The sequence below is a fragment of the Colobus angolensis genome, unplaced genomic scaffold, assembly GCF_000951035.1.
Source record: "Colobus angolensis palliatus isolate OR3802 unplaced genomic scaffold, Cang.pa_1.0 Scaffold231, whole genome shotgun sequence".
Classification (NCBI taxonomy): Eukaryota; Metazoa; Chordata; class Mammalia; order Primates; family Cercopithecidae; genus Colobus; species Colobus angolensis.
The window spans coordinates 3441748-3468043 of NW_012115500.1; the positions used below are offsets into that span (position 1 = coordinate 3441748).

Consider the following 26296-nt stretch of genomic DNA (forward strand, 5'->3'; position numbering starts at 1 on the left):
TACATATTGGCTTTAACAGGAGAAAAGGAAAACGTTAACAAACTAAACATTACTTTAAAAATATGAAAACATCACGTTTTAAATTTGAAACTGCCTAACTAAATCTTGCAATATGTTTTTGGTATCACCCGTTCCTAGATGCAACTCCAGCCCTTTTCCTACTGGACTTGATTTCCCTCATGTCAGACAGTCTTCCCCTTGGGAATGTTCTGTTTCCTGTCTGTTAGTCTCCATTCACACCCTTACACTCATTTCAGCCTTTCTGAAAAGGGAGGTGATAAAACTCCACTAATCTCTTAGCAAAATTCTTACTGTGTATCTAGGTACAATGTGCTGAAAAACATCTTCAAATCCCATTTCCATTTCCCCAGAGAATTTGGCTTCCTGGAGAGAGATATTAAGGAATTTGTCTGTCTTTTTTGGGTTGACAGTATCTTTTATTTTACCTGCCTCTGCATGTCATGTATTTCAAGATTTCATTATATAATTTACACATTTTAATTTACTCTATTCCCTTATTTTAGTTTTTTCCCCTTTTCTTTTTACTACCTGAAGTCTGCCTTCTCTTGTTAACCACGCTCTGATTCATTATTTCACTTCTTATGATCTGACTGTTTTAAGCGCACCAAAGGCCACTTAAAATACTATTAAGGCTCCAGAGAAGTGACAGGTACTTTCGCACTAGCCCAATGATTCTTACTTGTTTTATATCTGCTGCTCTCATGAGCTTTCTTTCCAAGCATACACTGTATCATCCCTATAACTAAAATAATACCCAAAAGAAACCCACATGCACAGTTCATTTTCCTTTGCCATGTCTGGAAAACCAGAAAATTGTAAAGAAAAGAGAGTAAGAGGAAATCTAGGACGAGCTGACCTCATCATTAATTAACAGCTACTGGTAATTGCAAGTTTGTGTTTATAAAGCTTCTCCGAACCTCCTATGATACTTCCCTGCATATCCTGATTCCATGAGTATCTTAACCAGTCCAAAAGTCCTTACTCCTAATCCCAACAAGAGCTAACAAAAATAGGTGTATTGCCTAAGACAGTTTCTTCACCATAAGACATTTTAGAGAATCTGTACCTTTGAAGTAGACCAAAAAGTGTTGTGGATATGTCTTATTTAGTTTAGGCTATGTATAACACAGAGATTCATATTGTTTATAGAAGAATTAAGAAACATTTTGCATAATATATGAAATGTTTTACAGAGTCCATGACCCAGAAGTTCCATCTGGAATAATATACCCTCAAAAAACAAATGATAATTGAAGCAACAGGTGTGTTTTCCTAGGATATGCCTTTTATAGAAAAATTTGAAGCTACCTGAAAATAGGAGATTGAGTGAATTCTGTTGTATCAATATAAGGAAATGTATGTAAGCATTACAAAAAAATGATTGAGAGTTCTATTATTGACATTGTAACATGATATTTTGCTAAGGGACAACAGCAGATTTAAGCAGCATATATAATACAATGGGATTTAACTTTTTGACAAAATTGTGTTTTTATAAGTAGATTATAGAGTATCAACAGAGACTAAGTAAATGGCAGAATTACGAATAATTTCTCTTTTTCTCTTTCTACTTTTTCTATTGTGAGCATGAATCAATTTTGAAATTAATGAAATCTGAATCCAAATTTTTTTTAAAAAGAGTTTATTTCATAGAGTAAAAACACCCAGCAAAAACTGAGGAGGTGACACTTAAGCTGAGTTTTGAAGAAACCAGAAGAGTTCTCTAGGTGAATGCAGTGGTTCTCCTTCATGCAACAGCAGGGGCAAGGGCTGTTAGATGTTAGAGGAGTTGCTAGAGACAATGGCATTTATGAATACTATAAGCAGCTCAATGAGACTAGAACATACAGTGCAATAGAAATATAATGGGTGTGAAAGTCAGGAGGCAAATTTTGAAAATGTCACATGTGCCAGGTAAAATAATCTGAATTTTGTCATGAAAAAGTGAGAAAGATATTATTTAAATAATAATGGCATAATATAATTGCATTTTTAGAAAGATCACTCAGAAGCATTGTGAAAAATGAATTGGCAACCTCTTACCATACACTCTGCCAGACTGAGGCCGTGGCAATGAGGTTGGAAAGGAAATAATTGAGTTTATAGTCTTAGTTGTAGAAACTTGGGGCTTGGTAGGTGGAAGTATAGGTGTAGACACTGTCAATGATGACCTCTGAGATTCAGGATAATCCAATGGAATAGTCAATGGTACCTGTGACAGAGAGCAAGAGGGGAGGGCCAGAGTTTAGGGGGAAGAGGACTCTGTGCTGTACATGATGAGTTTGAGACATGCAGAATTTTTCCAAGTGAAGATGCCCAGTGGGCAGCTGCACATTAGAGCCTGGAGCACTGAAGGGAGATCTCAGCAGCACATGTGGATTTGGGGAATCTTCTTCCCATTTGCAGCCAGAATTTTAAAGGATTATTTTACACTTGCTTTTCACATGCTTTTCATTTCATAACTTAGAGCAATCCGGCTTCCCCACCCGCTCTGTGTTAATTACTGATCTCACTAAAATGATCTCCAATGACTTCCAGGAGGCTAAGTCCATATACAGTGAAAGTTGTGGAACGAATAGAGAAATAGGTAAAGGAAGAAGCGAAGAGGGCTTAGGAGACAACTTAGGGATCACAATTACTTAAAGTTCTGTTAACATAAAAACTCAGACACTGTGGAATCCAAAAGCAGGAAGGATAAGAGAGAAGCAAAGGTTGAAAAATCCTCTATCAGGTATGTTTACTCTTTGCTTAATGGGTGCACTAAAAGCCCAATCCCTACTAGTAGGCAATATATGCATGTAACAAACAAGCACACATATCCCCTGAATCTAAAATAAAGAAAAACAAAAATAACACTAAAATTCATAAGTATATGGGAGAAAAAAACAGAAGAGACTATTGTTACTAAGGCTAAGGGATGTGAGAACTTCAAGATTCCAGAGACTTTTTAGTGGTGTTGGAACTTGGCCAAGCCAAGTAAAGTCAAGTCTGAACACTTTCTGTGGACTTAATATCCTGAATGTCATTGGACATCCTCCTAGTGAGAACCATTTTAAGATAGAAGAGAAAGTGGGGGCCTAATCACTCTGGATTGTGGAATAAAAGACACATGAAGAGAAAGCATAGAATAACCCTTCAACAAGCCAGGCAGCAAATGGGAAGGAGAAAGAGGAGGGAGAGAGAAGAGGTGGGAGTGGTGGTGGGGTAACTGGAGGTCCTTTTAAGATTTGCATTTCTTTTTTTCTGAGGGGAAAGGAATGGTAGAATGGGTAAAAAGGTAATTGATGAAGAAAAGAAACAAGGACACAACATTCGGACCAGAATGAAAGATCAGCTATGGCTCAGAGGTTGAAGTCTTTACCCTTGGAGATGGGTTTAAAAGCCTGCAGGCTGGATAGCAATGGAGGTAAATTTGAGAGCAGGAAAAATTTGGGAGAATTTTTCTAAGTAGAATACCAGGTAAAAATTACAAGTTATATTCAGTTTCTCGAAGAGGGACTAGACCCATCAATTTCTATCCAGATTGTTAGTGCCAAAATTACCCAGGTTAACCACATTAGCTTCAGAAACACTATAAAAAGGACTTTTTCATGTATCAGATTAAATTGCTATGGAAAAAATAATAGAGTGGGGTTAGAGGTAGTGTGAGTGCCAAGAAAGGTGCAATTTAAAATAGAGTAATCAAAGTAAACCTCACTGAAGTGACATTTGAACAAGATTTGAAAGAGATACTGAGAGAATATTGCATGCCTAAAAGCCGCCATGGGCTTGTATTTTCAAGTAATAACAAGGAAATAACATGAAAGCTAGAGAAGAGTGAGTAGGAGAACAAAAGGAGGAGATTGAGTCAAAGAGGTAATGGGGAGACACATGATGTCACATTTGGAAGCCTCCATAATGACACTGGCCTTTACTGGGAGTAGATTGGAGAGTCATGGAAGGTTTTGAACAAAAGAGTGACATGATCAGACTTACATTCTTAGATAATCAGGCTGGCTGCTGTGCTACAAGTAGACTATGAGTAAAGCTGAATTGTTGCAAGTGGGGAGACGAGTTAGGAGGATATTGTAGTGATCTAGGTGAAAGAAATGGCAACTTGGACCTGAGAGAGAGCACTGCAGATGGTTAAAAATGGTCAGACTCTGAGTATACCTTGAAGGCAAATCTTACAGTATTTTCTGACAGATTGGTTCTATAATGTCAGAAAAAGAAGAGTCAAGCATGAGTCCACAAGCTTGGGACTTAACATCTGGAAGGATGGCATTGTCATTACCTGAAACAGAACAGCTGTGGGTACAGTTAGGTATAGTAAGGTATTAGGGAGAAGAGCAGGAGTATAGTTTACACATAGTAAGTTTTAAATGTCTACTAAGACGTCTGAGGGGAGATGTCTGGTGGGCAGTCAGACACAAGTATGTCCAAAGATACTGTCAACACCTTGGCTGGGCGCAGTGGCTCACACCTGTAATTCGAGCACTTTGGGAGGCTGAGGCAGGCAGATCACCCAAGGTTTGGAGTTCGAGACCTGTCTGGCCAACATGATGAAACCCTATCTCTACTAAAAATGCTAAAGTTATCTGGGCATGCTGGTGTGCACCTGTAATCCCAGCTACTTGTGAGGCTGAGGCAGGAGAATTGCTTGAACCCGGGAGGTGGAGGTTGCAGTGAGCTGAGATCACACCATTGCACCCCAGCATGGGCTAGAAGAGTGAAACTTCATCTCAAAAAAAAAAAAAAAAAAAAGATACTGTCAGCACCTTGTATCTCTGACAGTATCTTTGGACAGCTCTGGACTGCAAGCTTTGACTATTGTTGTCCAAAGATACAAGCACCAAAGATACTGTCAATGAATGTAATGATTTTTTAAAAAATAAACTCTCCAATTCTAGAGAGAAGAGAAGAGAAGGGTTTAATTTCCTGACCTCTAAACCATCTGCGCTCTCACAACACTTGGATATAGGGTATGGAAGAGGCACAGTCAATATTTGATAATCAAATAATTTGAGCACATTTTTTACTTCCATGGAAGGACAATGCTTCATTTCCTTTAACAACAAGCTTTTGAACTATTGAGTATTCATTAGACTGGGAGTGAGGAAAAAAGCAGATCTTCAGACAATATTTGAGACAGGCAAATGTGGAACTCAGAAGTGAGTGTTGCATCTGCCACTTTTTCAGGAGGCCGATTGGGCCAAGCCATTCTGAACTTCTTTTGCAGCTTTCTTGGGATGAAGCCAGCCTTTAGTCTCCTCAAAGGACTTTCTGTTTTTATTCATTGAGTTAATGGTTTTACTTAAGAAGTTGATACAGGACAGCTTTAAAAACAACAACAACAATAAAAGCAACAACAAAACCTACATTATAAATTGAAGTCATCTCCAAGTAGTATATTCAAGTTCTGAATTAATTATATAGGAGATTTTGACCTCCACAGAACATTACATTATTTCTGTTTATTTAATCCCATTTCGTTTTCTTTCAAAAACTCTTTGAATAGGACATAGTCATATACAAGTAAAACTTTGCAATTTATCATGTAAAAGTGAATTGTAATTGCAAGCGACTATAAAGAGAACATTATCTGTGAAATGGGAAAATGCCTGCAACATCAAACTTGCACTCTATGTGATCAGTGACCCTACCGTCTTAGCTATGATAACACTGCAGAGGAGCCAGGTTTACTGCACTGGACAGCTTCAGAACCCTCTTGACACTGGTTTAATTGAAATAGTGATTTTTTTTTTTTTTTTTTGTATCCTGAACATTTCTGTTCTTTTAGAGAGGTCAAGCTACTGCAATACCAATAGTATCCAAAGGATCCAAAGGGTCAACGCCAAGGGCAGCAATAAAAGTTTGTCATGGTACCGCATAAGAGGACCTGGTGATGTGGAAGTACCCCACTCCTGTGCCAGCTTCGGTACACTGCTCCTTTTCCCAGAGGCTGGCAGCTCTGGCAGAAACAAAAGCAAACCTTTGCCTCCTAAATCCAATTGCAGTTTGGATTAGAGGAGTTTTTGTTCTGAAACAATATGTAGTGATCTGTGTTCATACTGTCCATCCTGTAAGCAATGATAAAAACTAATTTAGCTTGGTTATTCATTATGCCTCCATGGACATTTTTCATAACTATGAACTTTATATTTCTACCCAACAGTTTAGCACTGAATAGACCTTGGGTTTATTGTACCCTACACTGGCTTTTTGCTGACAGTACCTTGCTTGAGACTGACTTTTGAGTTTGAAAAGAGCAGAAATTCTAGACTAGAAGAACTCAGAGTAGGAAGTAGATCCCTTCACCTCTCATTTTCATTCACACTCCAATCACTCAATGCACTGCTTTAGAAGATCAAGGACAGGAACCATAGCCACAGAAAGGTCGTGAGGAAGTGCATCATCATTCCAGTCTGTAGTCCACCTAATTCCAAATAGCATATGATATGTGTATGTGTTTGGCAGGTGAGAGGGTAGGATGCCTTTGCCTTACAAACAGCTAAAGCTCTTGAGGGTAGGGTGGTGCATTTTGTTTGTGCTATAGTCTTGTATTCATCCACATTTCCACTTCAATATAGCTTGAACTCCCTTATTGTACACCTTAATTTTTATCACATCTTTCTTTTACACAGTATTTTCTTAAGACATAAAAGTATAGTTTCTACTGTTTTTTTCTTTAACAATTGCTGGAGTATTATGCTTCAAATTATAGACATTCTAAATTGACAATTATTCATGTATTTTTGTTTCAAGTAGTCTTTTATCACTTACATTTAGCAGAATTAAAAGGTCTGATTTTTCTATTGCCGAGTGTCTATATTCATCTTAGTCATAGCATATTTTATCTTAGTTATAGATATGCAATTTAGATTAATGGCTTAAGTGTTATATTATTATTAATAAAGAGAAATAGTTGGTTTCAACCTAAAATTTTTACCTCTTTAAAATAAAATATATTCAAGGTAATATATGGTCCTGTGATCAGATTTTTTAGTATTTTCTAAAGATTTAAATATGAGAATTTATTCTCTATAATTCAGGTTTTTAATAAATAAATAATATTAAAGTGCAGGTGGACAGTTACGCTTTTGTGTATTTATTTATGTTTACTTTCCTAATCAGCTACATATAAAGGAAGAAATTTCAGTCTATGAAGCGTGTATTCTAAAGAGCTGTTGCCCATGGATGCCAGGGAGAATGTAGCCTTTTACATCCTGAGCTTGATTGGCAGACAGTAGAGTGGTTAAGAACATGGATTCTGAAGTCAGTCACCCTGGGTTTGAATCTCAGCTCCACTACCTATTAGTAGGTGACTTTGAAGAAGCCTTTTAACTTCTCTATGCCCCCAATTCCTCATCTATAAAGAGAATATAATAATTATACCTATCTCATAAAGTGATTGTGAGGAGTAAGAATTTATGCATAAACAGTGCTTAGCACAGAATGAGTGCTATACTAATGTTAATTATTATTATTCACTAATATTCTCATATTGAATATATTCATCAGAGATGAGGAACAGCAAAGTCTGCCTGCCTTTTAGGAAGCTGTGAAGGTTGAAAATTACATATAACTTGGAATAGTGAAGTTACAAGTCATTGGGAGTCAGAGTTATCTAAAGAAAGGGATTTAGAAGGAATCATAGTCACACAGAAATTCTAGCTGAGGACCTTTCATAGTGGAGGGAAGAAGTGAGGTATAAAAAATTTCTCTTACATTGTCTAATTTTAGAAAATTGACCTGCAGAAGCAGACTGGGGCTAGTTATAGAATTCAGCCATCCTTCATAAAAGACCATAAAAATCGGCACAATGTCATTGCATACTCAGTATTTCTTGCTTTAATACAACTCACATTCGCGCGCGCGCGCACACAGACACACACACACACACACACACACATACGCAGAGATGACATCCAGTAATGAGGTTTCAACAATTTTGAAGTCATTAAGGTACAGTGAGGAGATAAACAGATTGTCATCAAACTTCACTTTTCTGGGAGAACAAGTGATAATGATGGCATCTTTAAAGGCAAGAAAAAAATACAAACAGATTGCTCTCCCCCGAGCTCTGATGCCATGGTTATAACAAGCTCATGCCTTTGTATCTTTTCAACTGTAGTCAGAAATATAATGGAATGGAAAACATATTTTCCAGAAGTTAAGGGAAAAAAACTACAAGTCAATGGAGATACTAAAATGCCAAGTTTAAGGAATGAAAACATGGTTCTTACAGCACTTGATAGAAATTTTTAGATAACACTTCAAAAAAAAAATTCCCTGCATAGGGGGCAATTCTCAACAGTCTCCCTTTTGATATTTGACAAATTATCAAATTATTTTTCTTCTACTCTTCTGTTTCTTTAATAGAGTCATCAATGTTGTATTCTCCTTGATATTTTTTGGCAAGTGTATGAGAAAATGTTAATGATATAATAATTTAAAAGAGAAAGTAAGAACTGATGATCTGGATAGAATTAGTTTGATATAATTATAGGGAAAATTCAAGTTCAGAAATATGAGTGATATTTACTAATAAAGAATAGGTGAATAACTCTTAAAGGACTTTTAAAATTTGAGTAGTAAGAGAAGCAATTCCAATCCCCATATTTAAACTTCTCTTTTAGAAGTTGACTCCAAAAAATCTCTAAATTAGCTAACTGTTCTCAACCTCTGCCTGCTTAAAGAAAAAAAAAGAAAAAATCAGAAACCACTTGAGCCAATTAATACATATACTAGGAAGAAAAAAAGATATGAAAGACTACCTTCCTTCTTGTAGGAATGGCTGAATAGAGTCAAAAACCGATGAACATTTACAAATGAGGAGAATTAATACATTTTTTGCTTCTCCTAGGAGCTCAGTGCATTCAAAGTTATAATTTTTTTAATCTTCATCTCGGGCCCATAAACTGGATGAAATATATTGTCAGGAACTTAAGACCAGCCTGGCCAACATGGCGAAACTTCGTCTCTACTAAAAAATTATACAAAAGTTAGCCAGGCATGGTGGCGCAGGCTTGTAATCCCAGATACCTGGGAGGTTTTGAGGTGTGGAAGAATCAGTTGAGCCCCAGAGGCGGAGTTGCAGTGAGCCGAGATTGTGCCACTGCATTCCAGCCTGGGTGACAAAGCCTGACTCCAACAAAGAAAGAAAGAGAGAAAGAGAAAGAGAGAGAGAGAGAGAGACAGAGAGAGCGAGAGAGAGAGAAAGGAAGGCAGGAGGGAGGGAGGGAGGGAGGGAGGGAGGAAGGAAGGAAGGAAGGAAGGAAGGAAGGAAGGAAGGAAGGAAGGAAGGAAGGGAGGAAGGGAGGAAGGGAGGAAGGGAGGGAGGGAAGTCCTTCTGTCACTATGTAATCATGAAATCCTAAAGCAAAATTATTTAAATGAGTTGGTTCAAGATATAAGATTGGAAGTAACTGAAAATAAAAACCAGTTAATCCTTGACAGCCTAATGTCCTTTAGCAGATGAATAAGTAAATAAATGGTGGCATCATGGAAGAGTTTTGCTATAATGGCCTCCAACTGATTTTGACATTGAGATGATAGCAAACAATACAGAGACCTGAGAAGTGCACCTTACTATTATTGCTCTTTAAACCTGCCACACCACTGTGAACAAGACCAGATTTTTCTGATGAATGATTAGATATGTGAGACCACAAATATGTGGTCCATTTATTTGACTTCATCACCCCCACCTAACAATAAGCCAAGCCCCAGAAAAAAAGTGCTACCTAGCTAATTCACAGTCAACCACAAATGCATGAGTGAGCCCAACCAAATTCAGCAAAAGAACTGCCCAGCTGAACTCAATCCAAAATGTTGACCTAACAAACAATGAGCAAAAATGAATGGTTGTTACTTTAAGCCACTAAATTTTGGTTTTGTGTGTTATGTATCAAAAGTTAGCTGATAAAATTATATTCACATACTTATAGAATGCCAGTTAGAAATAAAACAATGAATTACTGATAGATGCAGTAGCTTGGATTAATCTTAAAAATATTATATTATGCTCAGTGAAAGAAGCCAGACACCAAGCAATAAGATTCTATTGTATGAAGTTCAAGACCCAGCAAAAGTATTCTATGTTTATCAAAATTAGAACAGGTGTGGTCTGGTGGGTGGTGTAAGGGTTGGGAGAGTGGTGAGGATGAAAGGCCAAGAAGGAAATTTCTGGGGTAGTAGAAATATTCTTGGTTACTCTAGAGAATGCTGATAGTCCAGTTTAAGAATTAATATGCAAAAATGAATTAAGTTATGCAATATAGATATTGGATAGGGTGCTATAAGAGCCCAGAGAGTGAAGAATGCCTCTCTGTGCTTTTTGATGTTTAGAAAATATTTCCCTGAGGAGTAACCTTGAAGTAGCCCATGTTTCATGTAGGCATTCACTATACGGTAATAAATGTTGTTTGTCGGACAGAGAAATGCCTTATTCAAAAACACAAAGATATCAAACAGTATGGCATATATAGTAGAGGAACTGCCAGAGATTTAATATGGAAGAGTAAAGGGGAGCCACAAGTGTTGGGACTGAAAGCATAGGCTTGAGCCAAATCCTGAATATCCTTCGATACTTCGCTATCATGTCTTTTTCTTATGAGCAAAAAGAGCTATTGTTTAGATTTTCAAGCTCTTAGAACCATCCCTCCATCTGACTCTCCACCTAATGTGAGGCTCACCTTGCTCACCAGCAGTAAACTGAAGATAATTAGTGGCTCACCAATATATGTGTAATATAAGAAGCCCACGTTGGTGTGTAGAAGCACGTGTAAGCAATTCAGAGGAGAACTATAAAATCATGATGAGTCAGAACCACTGAAATGGTAATTAAACGAGTGGGAGGAGCACATGCGTTCTCCTACATGTTCCAGGTTTCCCACAAGTAGTATTAAACTCCTCTGTGGTTTATCTGGTAGCCACTTTGTTTCTTGATGATTTCCAAGCTCTGCTAATTCAAAGCTCAGCAGTATCTTCTGTATCCAGATTTCCAACTTGGAAAACTAGGTGAACTTAATTTTAACTTTTTTTTTTTTTTAAGTGAATGTGAATTCACTCTGATTTTTAGAATCTTAGGTTCTTTTTGCTTGAGAGTATTGTCAGTTTTGCCTTTTGGATAAACTAAGAAGACTGTGTGAAAATGAGAAGCATAGGATTTAGGGTCCGTAGGCATGAATCAAGTCTTCTCATTATGTCTGAATCTTGGGACAGCACCATCTAACTTCTCTAAGCCTCAGTTTTTTCATTTATACACAATAGATGATGACAGAAATTGTCTCCTTCATTTTGGAAAGAATGGATAGCAGAATGGCTGTAAAGATGTTACCACATGCCCAGAATATAGTGAATAGTACTGGCAGATATTACTTTAAATAGTAATCACTGGCATTTCCTTTTCTACCTCCCAGCTTTTACCAGGATGTGAGGGTTGGTTAGATGATGTGGCTGGTTTTGAGGTTTAAGCACTAAAAACAAAAAAGTAATGCACATAAATACAATTGCAATTTGTCCTAGGTTATATATTCTCAATTGGTAATAATGGTATTGCTAGTAATTAATGAAATCCCTTCATTCTGAGTTTATGACATTCTGTTTCACCCTTGCATTGGCTGTGAGCTATGTAGAAAGAAGACAATCTAAGATTTATACTGAAAAGAAGGTAACTCAGATGGAAAGGAAGAAAGGGTCACTGAAGAACACCAATTATAGCCAAGTTCTGACTCCAAAGTTATTCAATCCAACTAGATTATACTGCTACACATGGATAGACTTGACGGGCCTTTTAAGTGACACTTCGATTCAGTATCGTGCGTTTTTAAAATTGCTTTGGGGAAAAAACTGGTCTTCAAATTTGTGTCTTCCCCAATCCACATCTTATTCCCCTGGAGGGTTCTTTTTCTTTTCCTGTCTTCACTCCCATTCATCTTCCTTGCCACATACTGCAACAAGTATTTTGCTTCAGAGGCACGCTTTATTGGGTGCCACATAAAATACCTTTTCATAAGCATAAAGCTTATTCCCACAAATGTCATGGGAAAGGGACCAATTGCTCTAAGGTTCCTACCTAACTATATTTTCAAAACCCTAATAATACATCTGAGTTTACAATAACATTTTAAAGTCATTTTTCTCTCTAGCTGGTTTGTGCTGATGTTTCCATTGTGTTTAACTTTTTCTTTTTTAGTGCAGTGAGAGTACTGCTGACATCATTTTTATATAATATTAATCAGTGCGTTATTTTTGATCACTGGATATGTGCTGAAGTCTCAGCTGCATTGTATATTCCACACTTTCCTTATCTTCCAATCTAGTACCTCTAAAAAGAAGGAAATGTTAACATAGTTTTAGCCCCTTTCTTTTTCCAGACGCACCTATTTAATGCCAGTTATTTTTGCAACTAAGTATTTTAATACAAATAATCTTCTCTCCTAGTCTCTACAGAGAAATCTGGCCTTGTATTCCCATTGCCATCACTGAGGCAGCATACTCCTTCCAATGAAATACAAGCATCCTTCTTTAGCTTTGTCTACTAATGTTAGAGAATATCCAATACAGGCTAATTTGTTTTTACAAATACCTTACCTTTTGTACAGTTAATGTTGCTATTGGTACCCTATTATCTCTGAGCAAAAATTATGCTACTTATACCATTTGCTCCCCAAAGAACTATGTAGTGATTTTGTTCCAAAATTCTGTAGGACAGTATTAATTGTGTACATTTTACAGAATATTTAAAAATTGTACTTTCTGCTTCAAATGATTCATTATTAATAAATCAGAGTTCCTTTTGCACATTAGAAACATACAGTCTTAAACTTAGCTTTACCATTAAAATACTATGGTATTATTGACAGTTGCTTTTTACATTTTCCAATTATTTTCAATGAATAGTTTTGGTTAAGGACTCCCCTATGGCTCTTATCTCTAAACCGGAAGGCAATTTCATGGCGGTTCTAGTGCACTATATTAGCCATTTCTTTGATCATCTCCCAACCGGCACATGTATGGAATGGTTGAACTACTGCTCTCAATACATTTTTAAAAATGAATCTCATATTTAAACCCTGAGAGAGGTATTAACCCTGATGACATTTGAATGTTATTAGCCATCTTTTGTCCTGCCTGAATATCTTCTGCTCTGCCCAGTTTACTAATACACCAGACTCCTTTGAACTAGGGTAACTTTTTGATAAGTTTGGACTGAAGAAACCTACCAGTCTCCAGAGACTGTTTCACAACAGGAATGATTGGGTAAACCAGTGTTGGCGTTTAGTTCAGTCTATTTCCCAACTTAAAGTAGATAATATAAGTTTGCATGTGTGTCTGGTTTTATTTAATCTTTTAAAAAGTGTTTAATACAGTCATGCTTGATGATGCAGCAGAATACCTAAAGGCTGGTATTAAGATATGTCTCTGATCCTCTGAAAAGCTTTTCTGACCCAGTAGGCTGTGAACATTCACAATAGCCCTGGAGGCAATCCTCCATGTGTTATTGTGGGTTGATAACTGCACCTGGATTATTCGTAGCAGAGAAAATTTGCAGTGTGTTCCACAATAGTCCAGCCAGTGGATTAGTATGAGATAAGAATCATCTGGTAAACAATAGAGATGATATACCAGCCCACATAATAAAATACTTCATATAAAGACCTTCATTAATAACGCTGATGTAATCACATTTGAATCCTTTGCTGAAGCAATCTCAAATTATGTAGATGGAGTAAGATGAAAAAGAGCAAATAAAAATCAGCTGCAACTTAAAATTATACTTTGTGTGTGCATAATATCCTTCTGTTCAAATTCCTATTACAAAAAGCATGGACTTAGAGCCTATGAATTGTGAATTCAGAACAAAATTAGATTATTTAATTTAAATAAAACATACAACCAATTTATGTGGAATGTGAGATAATTGTGAATAAAAAAGTTATGTTGCTACTCCTCATTTCTAATCATGTTGGCATAAAGGCACAAAATTAAAATGTGTCTTTGTACTTAAGAAAACAAGCATATCTACTTGGTTTAGATATATTTATAATTTATAAATTATAATAAGAAAGTTTTTAAACATAAATAAAAGTACCCTAAAATGTAGTATTTTTCAAGTAAACTTTTTATTGTGAGATAAATATGGATCATATGCAATTATATGAAATAAAATGAATGATTCTGTGTACACTTTACCCAGTTTCTCCAAATAGTATTACATTGCAAAAATCAGTACAGCTTCACTTTTAGGATCTGGATATTGATACAGTCAAGACACAGAAAGTTTCGTCACCACAAGGATCCCATCTGTTGCCTTTTATGGCCACATTCACTTCCTTCATAACCCACCCTCCTTAGTCCCCGGCAACCACCAACCTGTTCTCTATTTCTACAATTTTATTATGTCAAGAATGTTCTATAACTAGAATCACATAACATACAACCTTTTTGAGTTGGCTTTTTTCACAAACCTCAATTCTATGGAAATTCATGCAGGTTGTTGCATGTATCAGTCATCCCTTCCTTTTTCTTGCTGAATAATATTTCATGGTATGGATGTACCACAGTTTGTTTAACTATTAACCCACAGAACAACATTGGGGTTGCATCCACCTTGGGCCTATTATGAATAGCGATGTTACACGTATTAGTGTACAGGTTTTTGTTGGAACATGTTTTTATTTCTCTGAGATAAAATTGCACTCCTGGGCAGGAGTGCAATTGCTAGATCATATGGTAGTTGCCTGTTTAGTTTGTAAAGAAACCTCCAAACTGTTTTCCAGAATGGCTGTACATAAATGTTTCCCTGTTTCTGCTTTCAAGATATTTGTTTTTGGCTCTCCTAAGTTTGACTGTCATGCATCATGGCGTGAATTTCTTTAGATTTATACTGTTTGCGGTTCACTAAGCTTTTTGAATTAGTAAGTTTATGTCCTTTGCCAAATTTCAGAAGTTTTCAGTCATTATTTCTTTGAAGGCTTTTTCAGTGCTGATCTCTTTCTCCTTTCCTTTCAGGACTGCAGTGGGGGGAAAAAAAGTTAAGTCTTTTGATATTTCCGTGAGTCCCTGAGACTCTGTGCATGTTTTCCAGTTTACTTTGTCTCTGTTGCTTAGTTTAGGTAATTTCTATTGTTCAGTCTTCAAGTTCACTGATTCTTTCCTCTGTGTTCTCCACATTTTTCAGTTCTAAATTTTCAGTTTGGTTCTTCCTCACATATTCTGTGTCTTTGCTGAGACCTTCTAATTTTTTAATTTATTCAAGCATGTTTGTAATTGCTATTGGAGCATTTTTGTGATGTCTACTCTAAAATATTTGCCAGAAAATCTTAACATCTCTATCACCTCTGTGGTTAGGTTACATTGGCTGTCCTTTCACTCAGTTTGAGGACATCCTCATTGTTGGTATTTTTAGTAATTTTTAATTGAAACGTGGGCATTTTGGGTGTTATGCTATGAGACCCTAGATCTTGATTAAACCTTTCATTTTAGTTGATTCCTCTGATGCTGTTTTGATAGGAGAAGGAGGGACGCTGACTTATTTCTGCCAAGTGGGGACAGAAGTCCAGGGTTCCTTCCCCCTTAGCCTCCATTGAGACTCAACGTGGGAAGGACTTTTCAAGTCTAGGAAGCTCTGGAAGGCCCTGCTCCCCACTAGCCTCTCAGTGATACCTCCATATCTGGCAAGAGCCTTATTACTGCTCCAAGATGGCTCTCACTGATGCCACGGGGGTGGCGGACTGGCCTCAGTACTGCTGGGCATTGGTAAAAGTCCTAATCTTCTACTAAGCTTCCACTGACAACACCCCAGTGGAGAGAAGGGAGCGTCTGCCTCGTTACTGGAGAGTGAGGCTAAAAGTCTGGATTACCCATGAGGCAGTGGGGAAGTCTCAGCTCCCTACTCTTTGTTGCTGTGGTTGGGGAGTGGGGCTACAATTTTTGTGTTTTTGTTTTGTTTTGTTTTCTATGGTGTTGACTGAAACAAAGAGGTACTATCATTGTAAAACTTTCTGTCTTGGTGGGCTGCGTTTTCCCTTTTCTCTGGTCTTTTGGCTAGAGACAGCAAGCGTTTACTAGGGCTTGTAAAAAAAGCTGTACCTGTTGGCATTTCAGAGTTATAGGCTTCTTCAGCTCCAAGTAAGTCTGGTGTATATGAAATAATAATAATAATAATAATAATATTAATACTAATAATGGAATTCACTCTCATGTACTTTCTTGAGTACCAAAGACCATAGTTGGTCTGCATCAGTCTTCCTGTGTTTGTTATATATATATATAATGTTCAGGGTTTTTAATTGTACTTAATAGGAAAGATAGGGAAAGGTATCCCTCCCATTACTCCAACTTCCCAGAAACGGAAATCTAGAATGTAATAGATTAAACACTAAGGTTGCTATATTTTCAATTATTACAATTAAATCTTTTAAAATACTTACCAAAAGGCTTTGGTTTCAGTTTTTCTATTAGCTTCTAAGTGAATTTCTGGGACATACAATCATAATTTGGTTTGTGGATACAAAAAAGAATTTTAATCTGATTTAGTTATAGAGAGAAAATACTTCCTTCCAGTCAGTAATAATATCAAGATGATATGTAATTCCTTATCAGGTGAATTAGAAGTGAACAAATCACATTAGATATATGAAGGTGAAAAGATAAATAAAAATAAAAAAATGTATACTTAGCTCTGCTTTGAATGACAAAGACTGAAACACTAGAATATTTTGTTTCTTTCACTAGCTGATAATTGTATGTTTGCCTAAGATAGTGCCACAGGTCCCTTCCATTATTATTCTAAGCATCTTCAAATAAGAAACAAAATAAAATTATTTTCTGTTAATTTCAGATACTCACATCTACTCTAACAACATGAGCCTCTATTATCTGCTTTGTGACCCGTTACTTCCCTTTTTACAGCCCAAGCTTCTCTGAACTGGGCCACTTCCTCCTCCCTAAATGTATCTATTTCTTTCCAGCTCTAGTCTGACCTCTGCTTGGAAGAGGTAGTCTCCATCTCTCTGTTCCCCTCTTTATTCCCTTTCAAGCCCTCCCACCTCTCAAGGTCTATCTCAAAAGTGCCAAGCACCAACCTACTCTGAGAATGGATTACCAGTTCTTGGAGGAAGCAGCACCTTTATTCAGCCTTAAAGAATGAGTTAGTATCCATTAGTTGTTTTTCGTGATGGGTATTAACTCATTCTTTAAGGCTAGCTTAGTACCTGGGAGATGAAATAACCTGTACAACAAACTCCCATGACACAACTTTACCTGTATAACAAACCTACGTATGAACTCTAGAACTTAAAATAAAAGTGAAATAAAAAATTAAAAAAGAAGACCTGGAAAGTAAGCAGGCAGTACTGCCGTGTAAATCTTTATATCCAGCTTAGCAACTCAGAACTCTGTTTTCAAAAACAAATGCAAAAAAAGAATGAGTTAGAATTACTCATTACTAGAGGTGCAAGGCTGAGTAGGGAGGGGAAGGAAGAGGTACAGGGCGTTAGCATTCTTTGTTGGCAGACTGGGAAGATGAGTTAAGGAACAGAGAAGGAAAGCTACCTGATAGATGTCAGCAAGCTACCAACAGCTTTCTACTGGCATCAGTTCTGACAAAGATTGGTGAGAAATGAGGCTAGAAAGGAAGTCACGTATTGCATCAGGAAAGATTTGGGCCCATGAAAAATGTTATACTTTTGTATGGTGTGCTCTTTCAGCTTATTGTTTCTTTCATAGAATATGAAAGAAACATAGAAAATTTTCTATGAAACTTTTCATAGAAAAATGGCATAGTTCCGTTGGCAATTTGGCACACTGGAGGCCCACTGATTAGGACCCTAATCTGGTCTTCACAGCTTTAATTTCCATTGCTCTAGTATGAAGTCCCCAAACTCTCATCAGATTTAACTACTGCCTCTTACCTAAACACAACCCATATCTTTCCTGCTTGATAATCTCACTCTGGAAAAGCAAATCCCATTTTGCCTGTCATCTGCAAAAATACATATAATGCTCTTCCAAGGGTGTTTGTGAGGCTTAATGGGCGAACACATGAAAGTATCCAGTCTACTGTTTGTTGTCACTTATTAGAAGTACAACTTTCTTCCTTCTTTCTGAAGATTTACCTAAATCTACTTCAAATTACAGTTATATGTATACCTGCTACAAAATTGCAAACTCCTTAAAGCTAGGATTATATCTCAAACAGCGGCTCTAGCCAGGGGAAATTTTGCCTTTTAGAGGACATGTGACAATGTCTAGAGATATTTTTAGTGCCTCAATTGTTGACAGTCTTGATTGTAAGATGTCATTGTTTAAACATTGACAACACATAACAGCCTCAATAAAAAAGTATTCCAAACCCAAAATGTCAGTGGTGACTAGAACTCTGCTTTAGTTCATCATTGTAGCCCAGGTAGCAATTAGCAGAGTTGCATATTATAGGAGATTGGATTCTTCTGTTCTCACACTGCTCATAAAGACATACCCTAGACTAGGTAATTTAAAAAGGAAAGAAGTTAAATTGACTCCCAATTCAGCATGGCTGGGAAGGCCTCAGGAAATTTACAATCAAGAGAGAAGGGGAAGCAAAGACCTTCTTCGCATGGTGGCAGCAAGGAGAAGAATGAAAGCAAAGGAGGGAAAAGTTCATTATAAAACCATCAGATCTTTTGAGAACTCACACACTATCATGAGAACAGCATGAAGGTAACTTCTCCCATGATTCATTACCTCCCACTGGGTCCCTCCCACAACCCCTGGGGGTTATGGGAACTACAATTCAAGATGAGATTTGGGAACACAGCCAAACCATATCAGAAACCTTCAGAATTGTTAGAAATAATTTGAAACCCCTTTCTATAGGTAAATTTTATAAATTGCCACTGGGGAGGTAAAATTAAATTAGAAATGTGTACTGTGTAGGGAAATTGGAAGATAGCAGAGTTTATGAATCTTCATTAATTTGGGGAACACAAATTTCCATTTGTAGTTAGAGGTGACCAATTTAAAAGCTAAAGTTCTCTTAATCAGCAAGCTTTTGTAAAAAATGCAGCAGGATTTACTTTTATATCAAAGGAGCTCCCCAGATAGTTAAAGAATGAAAATGAATATAATTAAAAGATCATTGGTAAGCAGAATGCAGTGCCTTAGCTGCATTCTAGGAGAGTATAATTAATAATCAAGAATCTACTGACACTTTAATGAGAAGTTTAAACTTATTGGCCATGAATCTCAGAATGTATCGATGCTTATTACCTAGATATTCATTTCAAAGAAATGAAGTGATGAGTAAGAATTTTTTTAAAACAGTTTGTAATTAGGACAAATTGCTTTACAAATAATTTAATAAGCATTTAACACTGAAAAGAAGAGGAAAACTACTGATAAACCTGTAACATTTAGCCCCATATAGTAAGAACTCAATGTGGAGGAAGAGGTAAAGCTATAAGCAATAGCAAGGGGATTTAACCACACCCATAGGCTCTTTACCTAGACACAGCCAGATCCAAATACCAATGTCAAGCACCCATGGGACTGGCTCACTCCATAAAAAGAGCATTTTCATGGGTCCTGGTGGATGAAAGATCAAGATGTGTTAGTATAGTCTCTATTTTTCCAGTACCCATGAAATCCTCAAATCACTATGTGATTTGAGTTTGAGTAAATCAAAATCTTTGCTAAAGCCAAATAGGAGACATTGGTTTTCAATTAGTACTCTGAACTCTAAAAATAAGTCCCATAAGAACAAAGACCTTGATGACTCTATTATATAAAGAAGTGGTTCTTACTATCACTATCTTATTGCCAACAGCAGCATATAATTCAAAGAGAAACATGCTGATTTGATGAGTTTTCTACTTTGGGAGGCCGAGACGGGCGGATCACAAGGTCAAGAGATCAAGACCATCCTGGCTAACCCGGTGAAACCCCGTCTCTACTAAAAATACAAAAACTAGCCGGGCGCGGTGGCGGGCGCCTGTAGTCCCAGCTACTCCGGAGGCTGAGGCAGGAGAATGGCTTGAACCTGGGAGGCGGAGTTTGCAGTGAGCTGAGATCCGGCCACTGCACTCCAGCCTGGGCGACAGAGCAAGACTCTGCCTCAAAAAAAAAAAAAAAAAAAATTTCTTAAAAAGAAAACTCAGTCTTCTGATATAGCATTAGTGGTATTTATTTTTGACTCTCTATGATGTATACTGGTGCAGATACTACAGCTGGGGGTAGAGAGGGCTGAGGGTATCCATTCCCTCTCCTCCAGGATCTAAAAACAAAAGTGTATGAAGTGTTGGGTAAGTCTTTTTCCTTCAACTCTGCCTCCCCAAATGTGGTCACTGCTGCTTCCTCTATTGTCCAGGAATGACCACTGTTTTATCCTATGCCAGTTCTTTTTGGAAGATAGCTAGAATCTGCCAGAACGTGCTTTCTCTCTCAAGTCCAAATTAGGGACTTAAAGTTTCTTTTCACCAGAGACCGCTTTGTCTCCTAATAGTTCTGCGCTCATTAAATACCTATTAGTGTAGCCTTTGACTTAAGAGGTTCCACTCACATCCTCCAGAAGATCACTATCTCTCACCTAATGAAAAACAACTTCATTAGGCTTGTCGAGGCAGTTCCTTTTTTTCCCGTGCTTTCACTTCCTGATTGAAGACTGCAGCTTTTCCTGATGTTTTCTTCCCCACACTAAATATTACTGTGTGGGGTCGGTCCTTAGCCCGATCAATGTCTGTCTGAAATGTTGTTGTGAATAATCTTCATCACTGTTTTAAGGACATACCTTTAAGGATTCCTCCAAACTAGATCAATTTGCAAAAAAAGAAAACAAATAGTCTTCTACTTATCCAGAAATTATATTTGTTTCTTTTGATTAGTGTTCATAAATTGACTAAATCAATATTGTACTAGTAGGAAGGAATACAAAAACACCCAATCTGAGAAAGTAGAGAGAGCAAATGGCTGTGTTGTGCTCCTTTACAGGCACACAGACCTTTGTGTGGAGTTTCAGAAAAGACAATGTGATGTGTGTAATGCCGTATTCAATGCGTTTTGATGGTACTCCCTACTTATAGGTGTCCATCTCATCACTTCTCTGTAACATATTGTCTTAATCATACTCACTATGCCCTGGTTCCTGTTACAGATCTGAGTCTTCCTTACTTACAAAAAGCCCATGCAACAAACCACAGAATCACCTTAATGTTTTTCCCTCAAAGCATTTTTGTGATGGTCTGTGAGAGTCCAAGTTTTAGAATCTCAGGTACTGAGCTAATGAAAAGTAAACTAGAAGTTGATTGGCACAAATGCAAATGTTAATCCATTAGTGAACGGTCATAAGTCTTTTTCTGTACTGAAAATAATTTGTTTTAGATTGCTTGGCAATTAACAAATCTTACATATAAACACAGGTTAGAGAAAAACAGAGTGATATGTTTATTTACAACACAGATGAGCATCATTTGAATCAGGAATCCACACTGAAGTCAAGATCCAGTCCAATGAGCCATGTTGGAGCCCTAAGTCTGGTTGTAAACTGCCTAACTTTGAACAGCCACTCCCCAGTGAGGTCTGGTTTTGGTGCCTTTGTCTGATGTCTAAAGCATCTCTGTTTTGTTTCAGCTGGCAGGTTTCATCTACGCCTGTTATGTTGTGAAATGTATAACTGAAGAAGAGGACAGCTGTAAGTATTAAAGCTCTATTCTGTTTCTTTCAAGTTCAAAGCATCTTCTTTACTGCCTCCTACCTACCCTTCCTGTTCCTCAGACAAGATCCCACAACACAGCATTAGAATGGAGAATAAGCCTTTTGCGCCCATCAGACCAAAGTGTTTATCATAACAGTATCCAGCAAAGTGAAGAATGGAGAAGCACCCATTTTGAAAACATAACTTCTTTCTTTTCTTTGAAGGGCTTTTAAAAATCCTTTCCTCTTATAAAAAATTCTAGTAGGGAACAGAGAGGGGAGATTGGAGATGGAAATGATTTTAAAATGTGGCTAACTTGACCATTCTCTTTTTATGATCCCTTTATTACGTATTGATAACTAACTAGTTTCACCCAAGACTAAAAATCCCCAAAATCAACAATTTGTAATAGTTGCTAAGATTCTTATGGAAACTGACTTCAGATTAATTCAGAGAATTGTCTTTGGGAAATCAAATGTCCGTCTGTCCTTTTCGTTCCTGCTATTTGATACAAATGACTAGAACTCTAACTATGTCAAAGGCTCAACATTGAGACGTATTGCTTGATCCAGAGTTTAGATCACAGTACACTCTTACAGTCCTCCCAGGGGCTCTGTTGTCTGCTCTCCGAAACATGGAGGGTAGAAGGTTTTATTCCATCCCTGCCCCTAAGGATCTAAAATAGGAGAAGTGGGGAAAGTACTTCTATTCTTTGTGGGTACTATCATGGATAATTGCCCATGTAGTTACATTTACTCAGAGGAAAAATCAGAATTGGGAATCATTTTTCTTGGTTTCAAAAAATATTTATAATATTGGGTGTTTGAAACAGTAAGGAAAGAGGAAGGTGAGAATATAATGATTTGAGGAAAACATCCAAAGATAAACATATGTTTCTTCCTCCCTTTCCAATTATACTAGAAAGGAAGAGGCAATATCAAGTGATTAATTTAGAAGAGGCACTTTTCAATCATACTCATACATGATATAAAATCAGAAGTATATAGTTTATAATTTATTTCATATATGAAAGGAAAAATGGTCCTTTCACTAAATAAGCATTTGTAAAATATTCCTTAGTGTTTAAAACACTATGTCAGCCTTTGGAGATTTTAGGATGATTCATACATAATATTTTACCTCTAGGAACTTGCCAACTAGTAGATAAAACAAACATATGAGCAAACAAGTATGAAACTCTGTAGTGCATGCTGTGGGTAAAGAGAAGAAAGAGATCAGGAGAAGGTTCATAGAGAACACTTTTGAGCTTGAGCTCAAAAGATGAATAGATCTTTACTGTGTTGCCGGTATGGAAGCAAGGGGTGGTCCCAAGCAAAAGGTGAAAAAGCACATCACAGCCAGATTAATGTGACTGAATTTGTTTCCTGTGCTACAGGTAGACAGCTGGAGAAAATTGGAAAAAAACATGTATGAATGAGATAGTAGAAAAGTGGGTATGAAAGATTAAGGAGTTTGGGCTTTATATAATACAATCACAGATCAAAGGGCAGATAGCTTAAAAAAGAGAATAACATAATCAAAAACGTTCTTTAGAAAAAATACATTAGCATCATTATAAAGAAGAGACTCAAGAGGGGGAAAGACTAGGGAAAAGAGAACTAGTTAAGACACCATGAAAGTGAGACATGAGATAATGTGAATCTGGACAAGGATCGGTATTGGAGATAGAGAGGATAGATGTGCCATGAGACATGCCAAAATGACATGATTAGTGGGCAATGGTGGGTACTGTGATAAGGGAAAAGGAGGAGACTGTTAGATTCCTGGGTGTCTGATGCAAGTGAATGGGTAGATGGAATTGCCACTTGGGAAGAAAAATGGGAATAAGATCACTAGTTCAGTTTGCACAGGTTGAGTTTGAGCTGCCTAGCGCCTATACAAGAGAAGACATCCAGTAAGCACTTGTCTTATACAGAAAAGATTTATTCAAAGATTAGAAAGGGCAAAATATATATGGATTTTAAAATGCATGGACCACACAAACTATGTAAGTTCATTGAGATATTACCATTCAGTGTCTGTGTGCCAAATCCCTGATGAAGGGTAAGTCCCCATATGGAATTTTCATATGGAAGTTGGGCTTTCTCTGGGCTATGTTGTTTGATTTCATTTCACAACGATACCAGTGCATTTTTATCTTCATACAATACTTACTGACATACCATGTCTCCTACATGCATAATCAGCATTTCAGCAGAATAGCACCTCTCAAAGGAGATCTCAGAAATGCTAGTTCCACAAGACATACTGCTCAAAAAAAAAAAAAAAAAAATTCCAAAGCCAAGTAAGGTTGACACTGAAAATGTAAAATGCACATTTATATATTAACATTTCTAAGAGTGCTGCCAGAAAGAAATATGTCCATTTCTTTTTCTAACCCACAGTTTTGTTTTAACCATATTACCTTGAGGCCAGACACAGATCAAAGAGAAAAACCAGAAAGAGTTCTATGGCTTGATTATACCCACAGTTCCCCCGGGAGAATACCACATGCCCCACAGCAGCAGGAGTGGGGTCAGTCATGAGGCAGAGAGAGAGCGGAACCTTTTCGAGTCCTACAAGAAGAAATGGATGAGGCAGGGTAGGAAGGTTAATTAGGACAGGTTAACTGTGTTACAAAGTGGTGCCCCATGAAATTCATGTTCACTGTGACTATTAATGCATAGCTTTAGGGTTATCTAAAGTCTCCATATGTTTTTTGGGGGTGAGTCAGGGCTTACTCGGAAACAGCTAGTGGTCATTTTGTAGATGTTAAAGCATCAATTTATAGAAATTAAAAGTATGATTAATGCAAGTCTCCCAAAATATTTGAACACAGATCTCCTGTTTTTCACCAACCCCACTCCCCGCCGCCGGCCGCCTCCATAAAAAAGCACTTAATATTCCGGAGAATTCTTCTAAGGGAATTCTGCGCTAAACCAAGTTTTGGCCAAAGTGATGTAAATTCAAGGAGATTCAAAGTCACCAATATCTGTTGGAAGATCAAGTTATCTCTCAAGCATCTAATAAGGTTTTTGCCCCAAAAGACTCCATAAAATAACATATATGTCTTTATGTGTATCTTGACCACAAAACCACGTCTGCCTTTATTAATCCAAAACACAAGTAGACTTCTCAAAAACAAGTTTTATCATGTTAGTCTTATTGTTCAGTGGGCAAAATATGAACTCTTTTTTTAATTTTTATATACAAGTAGACTGACGCTTGTCTCAGATGTTCATTGGACTAGTAAACAGGTAGGGGGAGATGCTCATTTGGACTGGCTCTCTGTCCAGTGGTCTTCGGTGACTTTCAGTTAGGTTCATTTACTTGTAGTCATTCACACCTAGACAGTTATGAGTATCTTTTGGTTACAATGCTTTGGGTTGATATTTTCCATCTATGATCACTTGCCTGATGTTCATCCTCAGACACTGCCTGGACATATGACTTTCAATCCATTGAGTAAACTAGGTTTGACTTTTCTGTATAATTTTGGTAATTATATTATAAAAATTATCCTGATCCTTAAAAAGTTTGGTGAAAGATTCAAATAAAACCACTCTTAAGCAAACCCTGAAACTTGGAAGGGGTTTAATGTACATGTAAACACTGAGAGGGTCTCTATGTGCCTATTTTTACCCACTGTGGATCTGCAATAACGCATCATTATTTGCAATGAAGCATAGTGTCAGGAGTAGGTGCTAGCTACCTGCTTGCCAAATTGGTTAAGTTTCCATTATTAAGAGCCTTATAAGGAACAGAGGACAGCTTTGGTTCTGTAGCTAGTGCTTAGAATGACTGTGGAGATAAGGGCCCAATGATGGCAACTGGATAAAATATTCTTGAAGTCAACATAAAGCTAATCAGTTATGTGCTCAGTTCTGATACCTCAGCCTCACAGCAACAGGTGTATCCAGGAAACTTCAGAGGAAAGAGGCAGAAACCTCCAGGAAGCAATGGAGAGTGTTTGAGCTCAATGAGCAAAGACTTGAGTCTAGACTCAATGAAATAGCAATAAATCGTCATTGAAACAGAGAGGATCATGAACATCAAACACCTGAGAATTTTTTCCCTTATGTATCCTTTTAAGCAGTATCTCATTACTCTTCTAGAGTCCAGTTTGATTAATATTTGTAGAGATATTGTTTTAGTTCCCTCGGGGTACTGTAGCAAAATACTATAAGTAGAGTGTCTTATAAATGACAGAAATTTATTTCTCACAGTTTTATGGGCTGGAAAGTCCATCAAGGCACCAGCAGATATGGCTTCTAGTGAGGGCTGGTTTCCTTGCTCATAGGTGATACCTTCTTACTGTAACCTCACATGTGAAAAGGGGCAAGGCAGCCCTCCGGGGCCTCTTTTAGAAGGTTACTAATCCCATTTCTGAGGGCTCCACCGTCATGACATAACCACCTCCTACAGGCCCTACCTCCTAACACCATTACGTTGGTGATTATGTTTCAAAACATGAATTGGGGAGGGACACTAACATTTAGATCATAGCAGACACTATATTGCAAGGGTTTTTGTTTTTTTCCATTGAAAAAAAGTCTGGACCTTGAAGTTTACATCTCTAACTCTTTACTTATCTAAGCCGGAGCCACAGCTTGGCAGGCC

The 26296-nt window shown here is 37.3% G+C and overlaps 1 protein-coding gene across 4 annotated transcripts in view; it reads left to right on the forward strand.

The window, feature by feature from the left end:
• The window catches only part of NKAIN2 (Na+/K+ transporting ATPase interacting 2), a 1037556-nt gene that overhangs the window by 989889 nt on the left and 21371 nt on the right, over positions 1–26296 (forward strand). For all 4 annotated transcript variants that reach the window (XM_011944458.1, XM_011944459.1, XM_011944461.1 and 1 more), the window contains one exon: positions 21613–21673. In XM_011944458.1, coding sequence (XP_011799848.1) covers positions 21613–21673 — 61 coding nt within the window. The remainder of the gene's footprint in view (positions 1–21612; positions 21674–26296) is intronic.